Genomic DNA, 19,086 nt, shown 5'->3' with positions numbered 1-19,086 from the left:
TGACAGATGAAAGAGGAAATGAGAAAGAGGAACAAAAAGAAGGAGGAGGGAGAAAAAGGAACAGAGAAAGAGAGAAAGAGTGGAAAAGAAGGAGACGGAAAAATGAAAAGGGAGGATAGTGAGAAGGAAGGAAAAACGATGGGACAGAAGAGGGAGAGTAGGAAAAAAGGGAGTGTGGTGAGGCTGAAGGGAGGGGGAAAAGAAGTCAGAGAGAGTAAAGTAGGAAAAGTAAAAAGAAATGAAAGAGAGGTAAAAGAGGGGTGAAAAAGAGAAAGGGGAAGAAAGGAATTAAGGACGGAGAAAAAAAGGAAAGAACAGAAAGGAAGCCTAAAGATAGGCTTTTGGAATATAGCGGGAGTGAAGGAAATACAGGAAGGGTTTTAAGAAAGGATAAAGGAGTGGGATGTCGTGGGGTTGGTGGAGACGTGGCTGAAACAGGAGGAATGGGAAAAGATAAAGTATAGGGTGCCAAAGAAGTTCAACTGGAGTATACAGGGTGCAAAGAAAAAAAGAGTTGGAAGAAAAGGAAGAGCAATAGGTGGAATAATGATGGAAGTCAGAGAAAAGTTAGAAGAATTATACACAAATTGACAGTTGCGTATAATAGGGTTAATAGTAATAGTGAAATATTAAAGATAAATAGCGTGCGCGTAGCGCGCGTCTGTAGTGTCTAGTATAATAAAAAATATATATTAAAAATGTAATAAAAATATATATCTATAAAAAATATTTAAAAAATACAAAAAAATACAAAAATAAAAATAAAAAAGAATGGAGGCAGTGGCTGCCACATCCTCGTTCGTTGCTTCTGCGTTAGGCGAAGCGCGGTTAGGCAGAGGGTTCCGCGCGCATAAAGACGCGATTGCGTCAAGTCCAGCGCGCGGTAGCCCTGAGAGCGTCACGTGCGTACTGCACGGTTTCACATGATGCGGCGACGCTCTTGTCGAGGCTTCACCCATTGGAGCTTGCAGCGAGACAGCAAGCGAGGTCTATCGGCGTGTAAGAGAGCTGCGAGCCCGGGGGATGCCGGTCCCTGACAGGGCGCGTAATGCTATAAAGCTCCAAGAGAAGGCGGCCCTTATAAGGAGGTGGCAAGAAGAATACTTTGCTGCCCTAAAGTAGGGATTAAGGACCGTTGAGGCCATCCGACCCTGCCTAACAAATTGGCTGGGCAGTCGAAACTCGGGATTTTATATCATTTGACGCAGGTGCTAACCGGACATGGTTGTTTCGGGAAGTACCTGCGTCGAATTGGGAAGGAGGCCAATGCCAGATGCCACCATTGCGACGCAGAGGAGTACACGGCGCAGCACACGCTGGAGGAAAGTCCAGAGTGGGCAGAACAGCGCCGTGTCCTCACTAGTATTGTTGGTAACGACCTATCCCTCCCGGCGGTTGTGGCGGCAATCGTCGGGAGGGCGAATAAGTAGAGGGCTTTCCTGACCTACTGTGATCAGGTTATGGCCCTCAAAGAAGATGCGGAGTGGATTCACCGAGGGGAGCGTCCCGCGGCGGGTCCCTCCCAAAACTGATATTTTCGGCGGGTCACGTCCTGACCCTGCCGATCTCCCTACCATGATCGGGGAGAATTTCCGCAACAAAAGCGGCAAGAGATGGGCCGCGCCTCCAGACTTCCTCCCTCCGACGGGGGGGGGAAGGATCTGGAGGACGGGAGGTTTGTCACTCCGGCTGGGATTCCGGGTACCGAACCAATACCTCCCACAACAACGGGAGAGGGCGGCGGGGTGGATGGTGTGACACCTAAGAGACTAAAGAGTCCTCGAGCCTCAATGGCTCACAGGAGGAAGCCCAAATTGGGCTAAGCGTTGGGGGGCGTCCTGGATGCAGTTTTCAAATGTTCCCAGGCACCTCCCATAACGACGCAGCGCTGGACACTCATGTGGTTTTTAGCCGGTAAAATCTGGCACTCTTCTTGTTCTTCTCCCAGGAAGGCGAGGGGGTCTTCCCCTCTTTACCAGAGGGGCTACTGGGTAAACCAAGCCTCGGCTCGGGATCCTAGTAGTAGAAGATTTTTCACACGTAAAAAAAGGCGAAGCGCGGTTATAAAATCTGAAAACTGATGCGTTAATACTACAGTGTTTTTATGCCTTTTATAGGTCCTAGCAAGAAGTGTATGTTTCAAGGTGTGTGTGTGTGTGTGTGTGCGTGTGTGCGCGCGCGCGCGCGCGCATGTGTTATGCATGTGCGTAAGATAGTAAGAATCGGTGTTTAAAATGGGTATAATTTTTGACAAAGTTATATATTATATATATATATATATATACAAATGTAATTACATATGATAAGCGTATATGAGCAATTGTGCACGGGCTTGTGTTATATGTACGGCATTTATATACAATTTCATGGTGCAGAATTCATTAAATGGAAATGTATTATAGTGCTTGTTTTAAAACGTTTCACCTTTTATTAAACCGCTCAAACACAGTTATTTTAACAGACGTTTTAAACGCATTTATTATATATTTTAAAATATTTCCTGTGGTTTTTTTTCTGCGTAAATGACTATTATTTTCTTTTTATTTCAACCTCAAATAAAATGGAAAAAAAATGTTTCACAGGTCCCATCGGGGCACAAAACGGCCACTTTTACACTCCCTCCTTTGCTATAGAAAAAATCGTCTCAAAATCGAGATAGGAATCTGACATTTGCGGAACAAGAGGGATGTTTCGAATCATCCTGTATGTAGCATATATTAATTTTACTTGTTAGTGGTATGTAAGGGAAAGCGGGATTGGTTGTGACACTTTTTGAAAATTGCGTATAAATTGCGTATAACGTTGCTCGATTTTTTCTTGTGTTCCATTTTCGTGACGCATCACCCAAACATACAGTTATACAAATGATTGTAGAATCACATGTGTTAATGTTATCAAGTTGAAATTTTAACTGAAGGTAGAGTATGAATGTAGCTCTCTATCTACTGCACTTTCGTTTTTACAGTGTTACCAGTTGTTGAGAAAAAAATTCAGTCTCATTACTTTTTAAACAAACTACGTATATGTATCGTTAAGGCATAGTATAAAATACTGTCGCGTTGTAAGCGTTAGCTTAAGTAATACGTGATATCATTTCATTGTGTAGAGGAAAGGAAGGTAAGATGACGAAGTGAGTAAGATAACGAATTGCTAATTTTTCTAAACTAATAACAGATAACGAGTCGATGCTGAACTCATTAAAGTCATTAGATTATAAAGAATAATCTCTTGTAGTTTGATTTCATTCTATTCACAAGAATAAAGAATATAATAAAAAGTGTGCAAATTAGAAACTTGCACATTGCTTCCTCATCATTACAAATCGCTACCATTGCTTCTATTTTGTTTCGCTTACAAAGGTGCTCTCTGAAGAAGCTTGTATTTTATTCGATTTATAATTATTAGTATTTAATAGTTTGGCTTCCTCATAGAGGAAGCTTTATGAACGAAATAAAATAGGACCACGCAAACAAAATGAATCCTCACCGAGTAACGACAACGAGAAACAACGCATCTGGTTCACTATTCCTTATGTTTCAAACATTGCGGAAAAGTTTAGAAATGTTACTGAAGATCTAAATGTTAATCTTTTGTTTTTCAGCTTAAATAAAATGCGAAAATTTATTAGAGCACAGAAAGACACTCTCCCAATCCAATCCAACAGGAATGTGGTTTATAAGATCTCATGCAAAGATTGCGATGCTTCCTTCGTTGGGCAAACAATAAGACAATTAAAAACCAGAGTCTTCGAACATAGAAATCATATCCATAGAAACATTACAACTCAATCCGTTATCACTGAACACAGAATTAATTTTGACCATGAATTTGATTGAAAGAATGTCAAAATATTAGATAGAAAACAATTTTTAGCTAAACAATTAGTGTTAGAAATGACATATGTCAAGTTACAAAATAACAGCCTCAATTCTCAAACAGATACAGAATTTTTTCACTACGCCTATGTATCAATATTAAATAAATTGTAAACCATGCCGATTGCCTGTGTATATGCCTCGTTATAATACGGACTGCTTATTTTAGTTTTAAAATTTCTTATATTATCAACTTTTATATCTCAGCTTTTATTTTTTAAGGTTTGTTACCATGACCCGTGACATGACTAAACTAACGTTAGGTATTTCGTGTCCGTCGTCCTGACAAGTTCGTTGATTCTGTCTCATTGTTTGTATTTTTTTATCTTTTCGGATGACATCTTACATGCTTTTCTACATGGCTTTGTGATATCCCTTTTCTCCTGACTATTGGATGAGTTTAATAATGTTGTTCAAATTGACTCGATTTATAGAAAAACATTTATTACAGATATCAATCTAATAATAGTGTTCGGCGTATCGCCTTGTAAATAGCATAGTTACTTCATGTTCATGTATTCATTTATTGTTTATACCTAGTTGCATAAGTCGTTTGTAATTCTCGCGCGAAACGTCGGCGGACCGCGATCAGCCAAATCATGCGACTCACCTGTCGGTGCTGCCATCGCCCATCCGCCGACGGTATCCACCCCCTCGGAAAGGGAACAACTACTCGCCGCAGCGACATGTTCCAGGACCGCGGGGACAGAGCATTAGCAATCCAGCCGTCTTACGGAAAACACATTTTGGACAGCCGCCTTACGGCACACTCTCTCATCGTCAAATAGTCGGAGAGGACACACCCCTCATCAGAACTTCTCGTCAAGCCGCCGTGCGGCACACACGCACACACATAGTCTAAGAGCCGTCTTACGGCGTACGTTTGCCGGGCAAAACGCATCACGGAATCGCCTTTGCCGCCTTGCTCAACCGGGAGTGCGCACGTCTCCTACTGCCTTTTCCTGCCTGCTCTATCGCTTGCTCTCCACCGTTTTGCTTGCTTGCACGAGTTTTACCATCGCATGCCGAACGAGACCCACGGAGCGGCCAAGTCAGGGGACAGGACGAGGATTGGCGGAATCACGGGGACGACGGCCGACACGGTGAGTCGCCTCGCTTAATATTTCGTAGCATGCGTTTCTGCTTCCGCGTTAAACATTTGATAGTCGTGAGGGGAACCCCCCTCTGGTCCTTCGAGTATCGCAAATCTTGCCTCCGGGGCGAAACGATCCCCGTTCAAATAGTCAATGTTGTTTTTGGATCTTTGAATCCTGAAACTCGCTCAACAGGATTGGAGAGGGGGAGTAATTTAATTAATTTTTTTCGCTGAAAATGGCTCAATCCCGAGCCGAAACGTACGAATGTATACACAGGGAATAAATCAGTGATTTGATCACTCTTACGCACTGATAACTGCGTCTGACTCTTATTGCCATCCTATTTTCAAGTTTTTATATATGTAACTTTTGGAACAGAAATCGGTAACTCCTTCACCGATCCTAGCCAAATTCAATACCTCTCTTAAATGATATTCTACCCATCAAATAATTTACACATTTTTTAAGCAGAAATCGGTAATCTTTTCACCGATCCTCGCAAAATTGATAACAACCTTCCTTTAATAATACTCTATCCATCAAAGAACTTAGGGTAGACCAAGGCGAATCGGATCACAGGGCAAATTGGATTAATATAAGTTTTAAGACAGTTTTTGTTAGTGTTTTGTTTCAAACAAAAACTGTTTTAAAACTTATATCGATCCGATTCGCCTTGTGATCCGATTCGCCTCGGTCTACTTTACACATTCTTTAGGCAGAAATTGATAACTCTTTCACCAATCTTCGCCAAAGGAAGAACAACCTTCCTTTAATGATACTCTATATAAGATTACATGTATAACTTATCTATACACTTTTTAGGCAAAAATCGATAATCCCTTCACCGATCCTTGCCAAATTCTACACCAACCTACTTTTAATGATATATTCTATCCATAAAAAAAATTAAGCTCAATATCTCAAAATTTGCGGAAATTAGAGTAATCATGTAGATTTTTTAGATAGAAATTGGTAACCCAATTTATTATTAGCAATTTTTCTAATTCTATTATATTCTTTAGTTTTTTCTACCTCTATTTCATATGTCATTCTTTAAGATTTGGTTAATCAGTTCTTAAGTTATAGAAATTTCGGTAAATTTGGCATATATACATATAGAGGAGACCGGGGCGAAGTCGGCCCTATTTTTTGGTGCCGATTTTTAACAACAAAATAAATCATTTTAGTGAAATATAGTATAGCATTGTAAAGAGTAAATTTTTGGCTACAAAATTTATATAGGGATTTTTGGTCTACGTCGCTTTGTTCAACCGGTATAGAGTAAAAACGACAAAAGTGCAAAAATCGTGTCTTCATTCTTGGACTGGATTTTAAATAAAGATACATAATTTTAATTATAAAAAATAATAGAATACATTTTATTCATTGTTTTTTAGTAGAAAAATAATAATTTCAAGAAAATCAATTTTCTTTTTTGTTATCAGTGTCACTGAAACAGTTAAAGCATGTAAAAACAGAGTCTGACGAGCGGACGCACTCGTTGTGTGCCTTACGCCTGCACGAAATGCACTGTTTTTCATCGGCTCTGTTTTCTATTATCTCCAAGCATACGCAGCACATATTATTTAGCTTTTTTGACTTTGTTTTGGCTTGGAAACTACTTCGCCCCGAATACAAGTTTTAGGTTTAGTCGCTTATAAAATAATAGAAATCAATGAAAATAAAAAAAACTGCACTGGATCCTTGTTCAGCATGCATTACTCTTTAGAATCACTTACTTTGAGATTTGGAAAGATAATAATACTTAAGATATTACAAACTTTCGACGCGGAAGAAATTTTACTTTCGACCTGCGAAAACACGTTTGCTTCGATAAGAATCACAACATGGCACGGTAACTTCACTAAACTCCGTTGGTCACGTGGGCACCATAAGCCGCGTTTGCAGTTTTAATGGCGAGTTCACACAACATACAGATTTCGAGATAATTGCAAAAACAACTCCGCCCCAAGGCCGACTTCGCCCCGGTCTCCCCTACACACATACACACATACAATTTTTAAAAATTGCGATTTTCCGACGTTTTAGAACATTCTGAACACAATGGCATCAAAAACTATATAAAAAACAATTTTTTCTTCAGTCTTTTTTACCCCTATTTCATATATAATTTTTTAAAATTTGATTGATTAGACTTAGCTTTATATGCAATTAAAGGTCCGTATATGAGGTTTATGAAAACAAAGCTTTTTCTATGAGAAAGCAAAAATATGTTTTAGATGCACTCATATGTAATTTTTTGGTGTTTGTTTATAAGGAATGACATAATTATAGTAAATACTTTCACTTTCTCCTAAAATTATAGTATAGTATAGTTAAAAATGTATAGAATAACATACTAGCATTTTTTATTTTTTACATTGCAACATTTTTATTAAATGAAAAAAAGAAAAGAAAAAAATACAATGACTGCGGGTAAGATGACGAACGTCATACGTGTGCAAGATAACGTATCCGTAAATGCAGTTATAATTGTAATTTGCATTATAAATGTGATTGCGTCATATTAGTTAGTATAAAGTGGTTACTTTCCGCTCGCTATGCCGGGCGGAAAATATCAATTTTCTTCCCTAGCGAGAAAAATGGTTACTTTCCGCCCGCTATGCCGTCCTGGCGTGAAATTGGCCACTTTCGCCCCTCTCTACAAGCTGGAAAGTCGAACTTTCCGTGGAGGTGTTGTGAAATAGTTATTTATATCACACGTGCGTGGAAAGTGGCCCATTATTGCGCGCGCGCCATCTGTGCGACAAATAGCCAATTCCATACACGAGTCAAAACAGTGCGGTAATGTAACATTATGTACCTAATCTTGATAGTAGCCTTTTACCGGTTAATAAACTTGTCGATAAAAGTTTTGAAGTAAGCTTTGAGAGTAATGATTGCAGGATAACTAAAAGCAATAATGTTATGGCAATAGCAGATTTGACGTACAATTTGTATAGACTAAGGACTACACAGACAGCATTAGTGACGAGTCAGCAGCATCACAAGGATTGCCAACATATCTGGGACAGAAAGTTAGGACACCGAGATATCAATGCTATTAAGGGGATCCTATAGCGAAGGCCGAATTCCTAACCCTGTTTTCTCTATATCTGTCCTTGTCTAATAACTATAGTAATCTGTCTTTGTTCGATCGTTGCGCCATCTCTCGTTACACGCAATACCTGCTTATTTTATCAATCTGCATGTGCTTTTGCACATATAAAAATTAAAAGCATGACACTTTTTTTCTATTGTAATTGCACGATATTGTTCTTCAATGTTTTCTCTAGAGGGCTAGTATCTCATTTTGTATATATAAATTGCAGTATTTTTGTATAAGCAAATATTGTCGTCAATGACAGCTCTGTGTCCAAATTTTCAATTTTGTTTTGTTTTTTTATGTAAAACCGACACTAGCCCCTACATTTTTGTGCGTACTTTATTTCTGTACAAAGATTTTTCAATTCCGTAAAGCCAATTAAAAATGGTTTGTTTTTAACTAAATGTCGGTAATTACTACCACTATAGGATCTCCTTAAGGATCTTACAACTAAGGAGTTAGCAACAGCAATCGAGATTGTAGATTGCGGATTGCGTTCTGTATGCAAATGTTGCATCAAAGAAAAAATATCACGAACTTCATTCCTAAAGATGTCTGGAAGTAAAACAAAATTAATTCTCGAGCTGGTTCATGCGGACGTGTGTGGGCCTATGCAAACGGCCACACCGAGTAACAACAGGTTCGTGCTTACCATCATAGACGATTACAGTAGATATACACAAGTGTATCTGTTAAAGCATAAATCAGAAGTATGCATAAAGATAAAACAATTTGTAACGTTTATGGAAACTAAAAATATAATAAAAAGCTTAAAGAAATAAGATCTAACAGAAGAGGGAAATACACAAATAAAGAATTGAAGAAGTTTCTTAAAGCTAAAGGAATTTAAAACTAGTACACTACAGCGTATTCATTTCAACAGAACGGCGTGGCTGAGCGAAAAAATAGATACTTAATGGAGATGGCACATTGTATGTTATTAGATGCAGACTTACCCAATAACTATTGGGGAGAAGCCGTTATTACAGCTAATTATTTAGAAAATAGACTCCCTACTAATGCAACAGGAGATACGCCATACGGAAGATGGCATTCAAGAAAACCAAACTTAGAAAATATCCATGTTTTCGGATCAAGAGCATATGTTCAAATACCGGAGCAACATCGTCGTAAGCTAGATAAAAAAGCTGAAGGACTATTGTTTGTTGGATATTCAGAAGATACAAAAGCCTACAGATTTCTGGATAAAAAGACTGATAAAATTAAAGTTAGCAGAGATGTAAAGTTTTTGGACGAATATCAAACGAATGAAGAGGATTATCAAATTAGTGGATACACTAAAGATATAGAAAGAAAAGAAAATAAAGATCAACGAAATAAGCCCTAGATCTGCGACGTGAAGAATAAAGAAGTGGATAAATGCAGCACAAACTTAAGAAGATCCGAACGAACGAACAAAGGCGTGCCATCAGAACGTTTTGAATTTGCCGGAAAGATATCTGAAATTAATATTTCGGAACCAGAAACGTACGAAGAGGCTGAATCAGGACCAGATAGCAGAAAATGGACAGCAGCCATTAATGAAGAAATTCGTTCGCTTCGAAAGAATAATACATGAGAGCTTGTAGAATTACCAAAAGGCTCGAAAACAATCGGATGTAAATGGATCTACAAAATTAAGACAGATGCCAATGGAAACATACAAAGATATAAAGCCCGCCTTGTGGCGCAGGGCTTCACACAGCGACATGGAATATATTATAATGAAGTATTTGCACCAGTTGTAAAGCAGAACACCATCAGAGCATTGCTTGCAGTAGCAAAAAAGAAGAATATGATCGTCAAACATTACGATATAAAGAATGCCTTCTTAAATGCTGATTTAGATGAAAATATTTACATGCAGCAGCCACAGGGTTACGAAGATAATAAAAGCATGGTCTGCAAGCTGAAAAAAAGGAATATACGGGCTAAAGCAATCAGCGAAAAGTTGGAACGAGACTCTAGACGACATTCTACAGAAAATTAGATTTAAACGGAGCAATATGACAGACCCGTGTCTATATACAAAAATATCAAATGGTAAGCTCACTTATCTGACTGTGTATGCTGATGACGTCTTGATTGCAGGTGATGACCAAGAGTTTATATCATATGTGGAATATGTACTCGAGACGCATTTAATGTACCGAAACATTTAATGTAACGAAGTATTTAATGTAACTAATCTTGGCGAAGTGAACTATTACTTAGGAGTACAGATCAAAAAGGACACTGAAGGATATTTCTATATTATATATATAAACCAATCTATACATATATCAGAAAACTATTGCGTACGTTTAATTTAGAGAACAGTAAAGTTTCAAAAATACTAATGTAGGTTATGAAAAAATTATGAAAAAATTAAGAATAAAGGGCCTTATCTAGAAAATAATTTATGTTATCAAAGGCCGGACAACTTCAACGTATTGAACTTTCATTAATTGGAATCGATTGGTGGTTTTTGGTATTCTAGTCCGATCGTTTGGTGGTTAGTCGTTTTCTTGTAAAATAAAAATGAAATTTTCGGTGTGAACTTAGCCGGACAATTTTTATTTTTCAAACAATTTAACATTTTTATAGCTCATTTGATGCGGAATTGTTTGGTGGTCACGAATATCATCATAAAAACGTTTGGTGGTCAACCGTTTTTCTAGAAAATAGAAAAAACCGTATGCGCATAATGCCGGACATATCACCTCTGTGCCACTAGTCGGAACAATTGTATTTATCACCCAAATTGCCTTTGATAAGGCTCAATCGACGCGGAATCGTTTGGTGGTCACGAATATCGTAATTAAAACGTTTGGTGGTCAATAGTTTTCCTGAGAAATAGAAAAAAAAACCGTACTCTCACACGCCATTGGTCGCATGACTCCGTGACGTTGGCTCGGTAATTTGATGGATAAACATTATTTATCAATCAAATTGACTTTCATACGGCTCAATCGACGCGGAATTGTTTGGTGGTCACGAATATCGTCATTAAAACGTTTGGTGGTCAATCGTTTTTCTAAGAAATAGATAAAACAGTACTCTCACGCCATTGGTCATACGACTCCGTGCCGTTAGCTTGGTAATTTGATGGATAAACATTATTTATCAATCAAATTGACTTTCATACGGCTCAACCGACGCGGAATCGTTTGGTGGTCACGAATATCGTCATTAAAACGTTTGGTGGTCAATGGTTTTCCTAAGAAATAGAAAAACAGTACTCTCACGCCATTGGTCGCATGACTCCGTGACGTTGGCTTGGTAATTTGATGGATAAACATTATTTATCAATCAAATTGACTTTCATACGGCTCAACCGACGCGGAATCGTTTGGTGGTCACGAATATCGTCATTAAAACGTTTGGTGGTCAATGGTTTTCCTAAGAAATAGAAAAACCGTACTCTCACGCCATTGGTCGCATGATTCCGTGACGTTGGCTCGGTAATTTGATGGATAAACATTATTTATCAATTAAGTTGACTTTCATACGGCTCAATCGACGCGGAATTGTTTGATGGTCACGAATATCGTCATTAAAACGTTTGGTGGTCAATCGTTTTTCCTAAGAAATAGATAAAACCGTACTCTCACGCCATTGGTCGTACGACTCCGTGACGTTAGTTCGGTAATTTGTTAGATACACATTATTTATTATCAATCAAATTGACTTTCATACAACTCGTTCGACGCGGAATTGTTTGGTGGTCACGAATATAATCAGTAAAACGTTTGGTGGTCAACCGTTTTCTCAGAAAATAGAAAAAACCGTATAATGCCAGACCATAATTCGTGACCACCAAACAATTCCGCGTCGATTGAGCCGTATGAAAGTCATTTTGATTGATAAATAATGTTTATTTATCAAATTACCGAGCCAACGTCACGGAGTCATGCGACCAATGGCGTGAGAGTACGGTTTTTTCTATTTCTTAGAAAAACCATTGACCACCAAACGTTTTAATTCCGATATTCGTGACCACCAAACGATTCCGCGTCGATTGAGCCCTATCAAAGTCAATTTGGGTGATATATACAATTGTTCCGACTAGTGGCACAGAGGTGATATGTCCGCCATGTCCGGCATTATGCGCATACGGTTTTTTCTATTTTCTAGGAAAACGGTTGACCACCAAACGTTTTTATGATGATATTCGTGACCACCAAACGATTCCGCGTTGATTGAGCCGTATGAAAGTCAATTTGATTAATAAATAATATTGTTTATCCATCAAATTACCGAGCCAACGTCACGAAGTCATTCGACCAATAGCGTGAGAGTACGGTTTTTCTATTTCTTAGAAAAACCATTGACCACCAAACGTTTTAATTACGATATCCGTGACCGCCAAACGATTCCGCGTCGATTGAGCCCTATCAAAGTCAATTTGGGTGACAAATACAATTTTTCTGACTAATAGATTCATACGACCAATGGCGTGAGCATACGGTTTTTCCTTTTTTCTGGGAAAACGGTTGACCACCAAATGTTTTACTGATTATATTCGTGACCACCAAACGATTCCGCGTCGAATGAGCTATAAAAAAGTTAAATTGGTTGAAAAATAAAAATTGTCCGGCTAACTTCACACCGGAAATTTCATTTTTATTTTACAGGAAAACGACTAACCACCAAACGATCGGACTAGACTACCAAAGACCACCAAACGACCACCAATCAATTCCAATTAATGAAAGTTCGATACGTTGAAGTTGTCCGGCCAACTTCATAGAAGTAATGGTGGCGCCATTGGTTGGGCATGCAGGAAGCAATCATGTGTAGCACTTTCGCCCACAGAGGCGGAATATATAGCATTAGCAGAAGCATGTCAAGATGCTATATGGCTTAGAAGTTTATTCGATGATTTTGGACATGCGCAATGTGGAGCCACCACGATTTATGAGGATAATCAATCCTGTATTAAGTTAACCACTAATCATATAAGTTTAGTAAGCGGACTAAGCACATAGATACTAAGTATCATTATGTTAAACATTTAAGAAAAACATCTTTATTAAACTATTGCTATTGCGATACAGAACATATGATAGCAGATATGTTGACAAAGCCATTGCAAGCTGTTAAGTTAAGAACTTTGTCAAAAGAAATAAGTCTTGATAATGTAACGCTAAACGAAGTCTAAAATTGTTATTGAGGAGGGGTGTTGGTAATTTAGCAACAACTAGTAAGCGATATAGGTTTAATTCATAGTTTAAGGCGCGCTGATATATCTAGTGTATTTTTAGTTTTGTTTTTTTCCTGTGTGGCGTGCTATGTGAGCTTCCTCTTCCGCTCAAAAGTAACAAAATATTTTTTAAATGTTTTTAAAAACATTTATAGTAATGAAAAAAAATATTTAAAAAACATTTAAATTAATAGGATAGCTCCTTTTTTTATTAAAAAAATATTTATTTTAATATTGTAAAAAACGTTTTCTTAACATTAAAAAACGTTTTTTTAACATTAAAAAAGTGTTTTTAATATTAAATAAACGTTATTAGTTAACATTAAAAAATGTTTTATTAACATTAAATAGATAGATAGATAGGTAGATATTTATTTTCAAGTTTAAAGCCAGGAAAAGGAACTTAGTTTATAAATAGACTTTAAACACTCATCCATCCATACCATATAAACTACAAACCTCGGCTATTAACAAACTTCATTTGCTTATGTTCTAACCTATTTCCGCTTCCTCTTTTTCTCTTTTCAAAGCTTTTTTAGTATCCTCCTTTTTTCTATTCTTAATTCATTGTTACAAAGTGTATCTAGTTTTTCCTTATAGCTCTTACCTAAATTTACAAACCAGTCGCCAATCACCGTGCATTCACCTACATAATATTCTAAATTATCCCTACCCAACTTACAAAATCCACAACTTCTTACATCCTCTTCCAATCAATATTTATTTGCTTTCTCCATATTACCGCACCTCAATCTTATCAACGCTCTTATACCATCACCCGACATTGGCTTGTCCATATTTACATTTAATAAATATCTAGGTTTATTACACCTTATACCTAGAGTCCCTTTATAAGAGTCTGGACAGACTTTGGGAGTGCAACAACATGGCGTGAATGTCACGTATATAGGGACTCTATTCTAGACGCCCTAGATGGAAGAAAAACACTATGGCGTCGATAACTACACGTAATCGTTGTATTGTTGTGATATCGTGAGAGAATTCTACAGAGGCTGTGAGAAAGTGTGTTTGTCTATATTTTTATTTTGACTTGATAGAGATAAGATAACCAAAACTTTAAAATACCTGAAAAGAATATTTCAATAAAATAAATTATAATAGTATACAATTTATTGATAGAGAAAATTACGAGATGTATATATAGATAAATGCATGACATTGTCATTTTCATTTTTTATTAATTTTGTAATTCTTTATTTCAAATTCTAAGACACCTATTCTGTAAATGTTAACGACATCATTTCGTGCTTTGCGCAGGTATGTAACACTACAGTGCTACAGCAAAGCACGTAACAATATTGTTAATGTGTACTGGCACGTAATATGCACGTAACTTTGCGGAATGGATTCCTGTCGAAATTATACTGTTTTCCCTAAAAATACAATAGAAATGTAGGAAATAACAATTCCGATCGGAATCCATTTCGAAAAGTTCCATAATACGCACCTTGAGAGAGGCTCCTAAGGCTCGTTATTTTACCGCTCGTGATTGGTTCCGCCATGGTGTTGCACGTCCAATGAAAATAAGGACCAGTCTGTCCAGACTCTTATAAAGGGACTCTACTTATACCTAGCTCCTTATATCTTATATTGTACCGCGCGTTTCTAACCTTACTATCAATAGTTCGCACAGATGGTGCGTGCGTAATGGGCCACTTTCCACGCACTTTGTAATATAAAATAGGGTGTGTAACAAGTGCGGGAAATTGAGAATTGGACACGAGTGCGGAATGGACGCACGAGCCGAAGGCGATTATATAAATAATTATTACATATCCTTTCACCGAGACCCCATACCTTATTTGGTGCTAATCTACCTTTCCTACCCATTTCTTTAATATGATCCGTGTAATTTCCTTTTCTATTAAACGTGAACCCCAGATACTTAAAATTCTTTACCTCCTCTATTCTTTCCTTACCCCACTTCCAATTTTTTCTACCTAACTTACACCCACTCCCAAGCAGCATTTTGACGTCCGCCCGACGTTAAGATAAACACACTTAACGTTGGTATCCAACGTTTTTGCTACGTCGTTTCAACCCTCTTTTGCACTAATTTGGGGAATCAAATTTAGGTTGTACCAACGTTGGAATCCGACTTATATAAGTTAAATTGAGGTTACATTTTTTCCACCAGTTTTAACGTTGCTATGTAAACTTTGATTTTGTACACTCTGCTAGACCTGAGATTATTTTTTCACAACGTACATTTTAGGTGTAGTTTTCGTGCTTCCATTCAAACCATATGACGGCATTGGTGTAATAAATGTATCATAATACGTACTTATCAATTTGGCACAAATAAAATGGCTTTATAGGAAAAATATAGTTTGCGCAGTCTTTGATACTATTGTAATTTTGCCATAAATACACGAACCCAGCACTGAAATTGTATAACAAAACCCACTTTATTGATAAATGTGGAAATAATAGGTCAAAATTAGACGAATCTTTTCTAAAATATTCCAATTTACTAAATATTCTAATAAATAACTAAAATTTTCCAAAGTGTAGATTTTAATTTTTTTTCATCAAAATTACTTTTAAGATAAATATGTTGTCAAAACTTTAACAACAAATATTATATAAATGCTTTAAATTGTTAATAAAGTGCGTTAAAAAATTTAAATCTAAATATACTGGAAAATGGCGGATTATTTGCTTTCCTCTTTGAGGAATGAAAATGGCAAAGTCAGCGTTCCACACTATATCGAACTTTACGTAGTAAAAGGTGCGATAAATTCTACTAAAATTTGTCTTTTCGTATAAAATAATTAACTTTTTCCGACTTTTCCAAACTAAGTAGTATACCACTGTAGGCAAAATTGTACCTATATTGACTAAAAGTCTTAACAAGGTCGCCAAACTGACTTAACATGTCGATAAAGTATTAATTAGTTGAAAATTCTATACTAGATTTGCGAATGAATCGTATATCTTAACCAAATCCGACCTATGCAATACCATCTATATGGTGATCTAGAGCATGGTTATGGCAGCCGTGCAGCCAAGCGAACGCGCTCTCAAGCTGTGAACCGCGCGGCGCGCGCGCGTTGTTTCCCGACGACGCGACGATAACCGCGTGAGATGAAATGGACCGGTTCGGTCGTGGATCGTCAACATTCGTCGCATAGTCCTCATAGCTCACGCACGATGCCGCGAATTGCCGTCGACGATGCCCGCTTGACGCAGCAGTAATCTGCTCTACATTTTTTTAGGCAGAATTTGTTACCATTTTTCGCGATTTCTTAACGTCAGTCAGAAATGACCACAGGCGACGTTTCACAACGTTAGCGTTTTACAACGTTTGATAACAAAACGTTGGTTTACGTTGGGAATTACGTATTGAAGTCGCTCGAAAAGTGTAGTGCAGAGTATAACGTCAGGCGAACGTTAAATATCTTAACGTCGGGTAATAGGACTTAAACTGTTTTGAATTTGACGTTGGGAAAGTGATAAAAAAAGCACGTCGTAATTTTAACGTTTAGACAACGTCCAAAAAACGTTAGTAATTATAAGTTACATTTTATAACTTTCTTGAACCGCTTACAACGTTGTGATTAGTAGAAAAGTAGTCCTTAGTCGGAAAGTTAACCGAAAAATGCTGCTTGGGCTATTAAAAATCATAACTTTTGTTTTTTCTGTACTTATTGTTAGATTTAACTTTCTGTCCTTCAAAAATCTTTTCAGTGTATCCATCATATCATCCAGTGCCTTTTTATTCTTAGCCAGCAGAACCATATCGTCGGCGTAAGCTAACGACCATATCCTATACTTGCCCAATACAATACCACCTATATTTCTCTCATCTAACGTTTTGTTCAAATCTGCAATATAAAAACTGAACAGGTCTAGACTCAGAACACAACCCTGTTTCACACCATTCTTCGTGATGAAGTTCCTCGTAATCGCCCTGTTTGTCCTGACTGATGTCTCCGTTTTTTCGTAGATCCCTTTAATCCTGTTTAACAAGCTGCAACCAACGCTTTTTTGTTCCAGTAACTTCCATAATTTTCCTCTCTCTACGTTGTCGAAAGCCGCTTTCAGGTCAATAAAAAGAGCAAACACCTTGATCTTCACGTTTTTTTACTTTCTCCCTCTGTACAATGTGGTTCAGAATAAAGATGTTGTCCGTAGTAGATCTTCCTATCCTGAAGCCCGCCTGACTTTCAAGTAACATTCCTTTTGCTTCTATTGCTTCCTCCAATCTATTCCTCAGAATTTCGATATAAACCTTATATGCTGAGCACAACAGTGAAATTTCTCTGAGTTTTCTGCCTTCTCTTTATCACCTCTCTTATATAGCGGTACCACTATGCTCATTTTCTACTCTAATGGAATAGTTCCTTCCTTCCACATCTGCTTTATTAAGTCTACCAGACAACCCCTCATCGCTGAACCACAAAACCTCCAAGCCTCCACCGGAATTCCGTCTGTTCCAGCTACTTTACCTAATTTCATCCTCTTTGCTGCATCCGCTATCTCCCCTTTCTCTTTCTCCTCTTCTTACTCATTCCCTTCGTGTTTCTCACCTCGTATTTCCACAACAAGTGTACCGTTCACTTCTTCACCTATCTTTCTCTCAGTGTTCCGTTCTTCTTCATTATTATCTCCTTCTCCGTATCTCCCAATAACATCATAAAATGCTTTCTCCACTCTTCTCCTTGAATATTGTTCTCCGTCCACTCCTTCTTTCTTTGCCTGTTTATAAACCTTCTGCTTTTCCCCTTCTTCCATTTCCTGTACTTCCATTTTTTCTTAGTGCAGCTCCTGTTCCACCAGTCCTTATGACCTATTTCTTTCCTCTTCGACTTTTTAACCTCCTTATAAATCAGTGCCCTATGTATGAGCTCTTTTATTCCACTCCATTTCTCCTCTACCGCCCATGACTTTTGCCACTCCATGCCACCTAGCTCCATCGTTCTCTTGTCATATAGTCTCCTCGCATCCCTGTCCCAATTTATTATTTTCCTCACGATGTTTTGTTCCTCGTCCTTTTCTTCTCCTTCTTCTGCAACTTGTCTTCCGATTCCCTCCATCTCCATTGCTAAGGGTAAGTGATCTGAGTCCACCCTGTCGTCTACTTTAAATTCTAAAACTTTGTCATGTACATATCCGTTTACAATAATATAATCAATTACCAAACTCCCTCTCGCATCTACATAAGTAAATTCGCCTTCCCAATCACCCATTGTTATGCTGTTTAGTATATATCAGCTTCTTTCGTCCATCATATTCGTAAACTGCCTACCTCCATTACATACTACTTTATCCTTACTTTTCCTTTCCATATCATAGTTTGCCAAGTCTGTTTCTTCCAAACTCCCCTATCCTTATATTAAAATTACCTCCTATAATTATTCCTTCCCGCTCATGTCTTTTAGTAATTTTCTTAAATGTTGTCTCCAAATCATTCACCAAACCTTTATTATAGATTATAAAAATATTCAGCATTGTAACTTCTCCTGAAAAACCATGTATGAACTACGCTATCTGTTAACATTGCCGTCTTTACCGCATCGTAACTGCTAACCCAACTTTTCTTTACTTCTATCAAAATTCTGCCAATCGCCCTACCCTTTTTCTTTTCCCTCCCCGTATTTATGTTCACCCACTCGTGAGAGCCTGGTAATTTATCCTTAATCCTATCCTATTGTTTCTCCTTTAGCCACGTTTTGCATAATCTTACAAAATAATTTCTTATTATATAATCAAGAGACACGGCAGTGTCTCGCGCCAAGTACACGCGGAGCGAGACCGACCGTGACTCTTTTACGCGAACGCACGAGTTGCGAGTACCCG

The 19,086-nt window shown here is 37.7% G+C and overlaps 2 protein-coding genes across 5 annotated transcripts in view; both read right to left on the bottom strand.

The window, feature by feature from the left end:
• Positions 1–19,086, bottom strand: part of LOC143908517 (uncharacterized) — a 252,120-nt gene that overhangs the window by 93,174 nt on the left and 139,860 nt on the right. The window lies entirely within an intron of this gene.
• On the bottom strand, positions 12,523–18,732 carry LOC143908534 (uncharacterized). Of its 2 annotated transcripts, none has more exons than XM_077426228.1 (2): positions 14,732–18,732; positions 12,523–14,349 (listed from the first exon to the last, which is right to left on the bottom strand). In XM_077426228.1, the coding sequence occupies exon 1, from the start codon at positions 18,474–18,476 to the stop codon at positions 17,856–17,858; it is 621 nt and encodes a 206-aa protein (XP_077282354.1). In that variant the 5' UTR covers positions 18,477–18,732; the 3' UTR covers positions 12,523–14,349; positions 14,732–17,855. The 2 variants fall into 2 exon arrangements, with proteins under 2 accessions (XP_077282354.1, XP_077282353.1); XM_077426227.1 differs by having other exon boundaries at positions 12,526–14,657.

This window comes from Temnothorax americanus, unplaced genomic scaffold, assembly GCF_048541705.1.
Source record: "Temnothorax americanus isolate GAGA-0224 unplaced genomic scaffold, ASM4854170v1 Scaffold98, whole genome shotgun sequence".
Classification (NCBI taxonomy): domain Eukaryota; kingdom Metazoa; phylum Arthropoda; class Insecta; order Hymenoptera; family Formicidae; genus Temnothorax; species Temnothorax americanus.
Note: the sequence above shows the minus strand (reverse complement) of the source record. Positions and strands in the feature narration are given on the sequence as shown.

What these genes read in the sequence shown, in the direction of transcription:
- LOC143908534 (XM_077426228.1), bottom strand. Translation starts at nt 18,476, where the DNA reads ATGGGTGATTGGGAAGGCGAATTTACTTATGTAGATGCGAGAGGGAGT.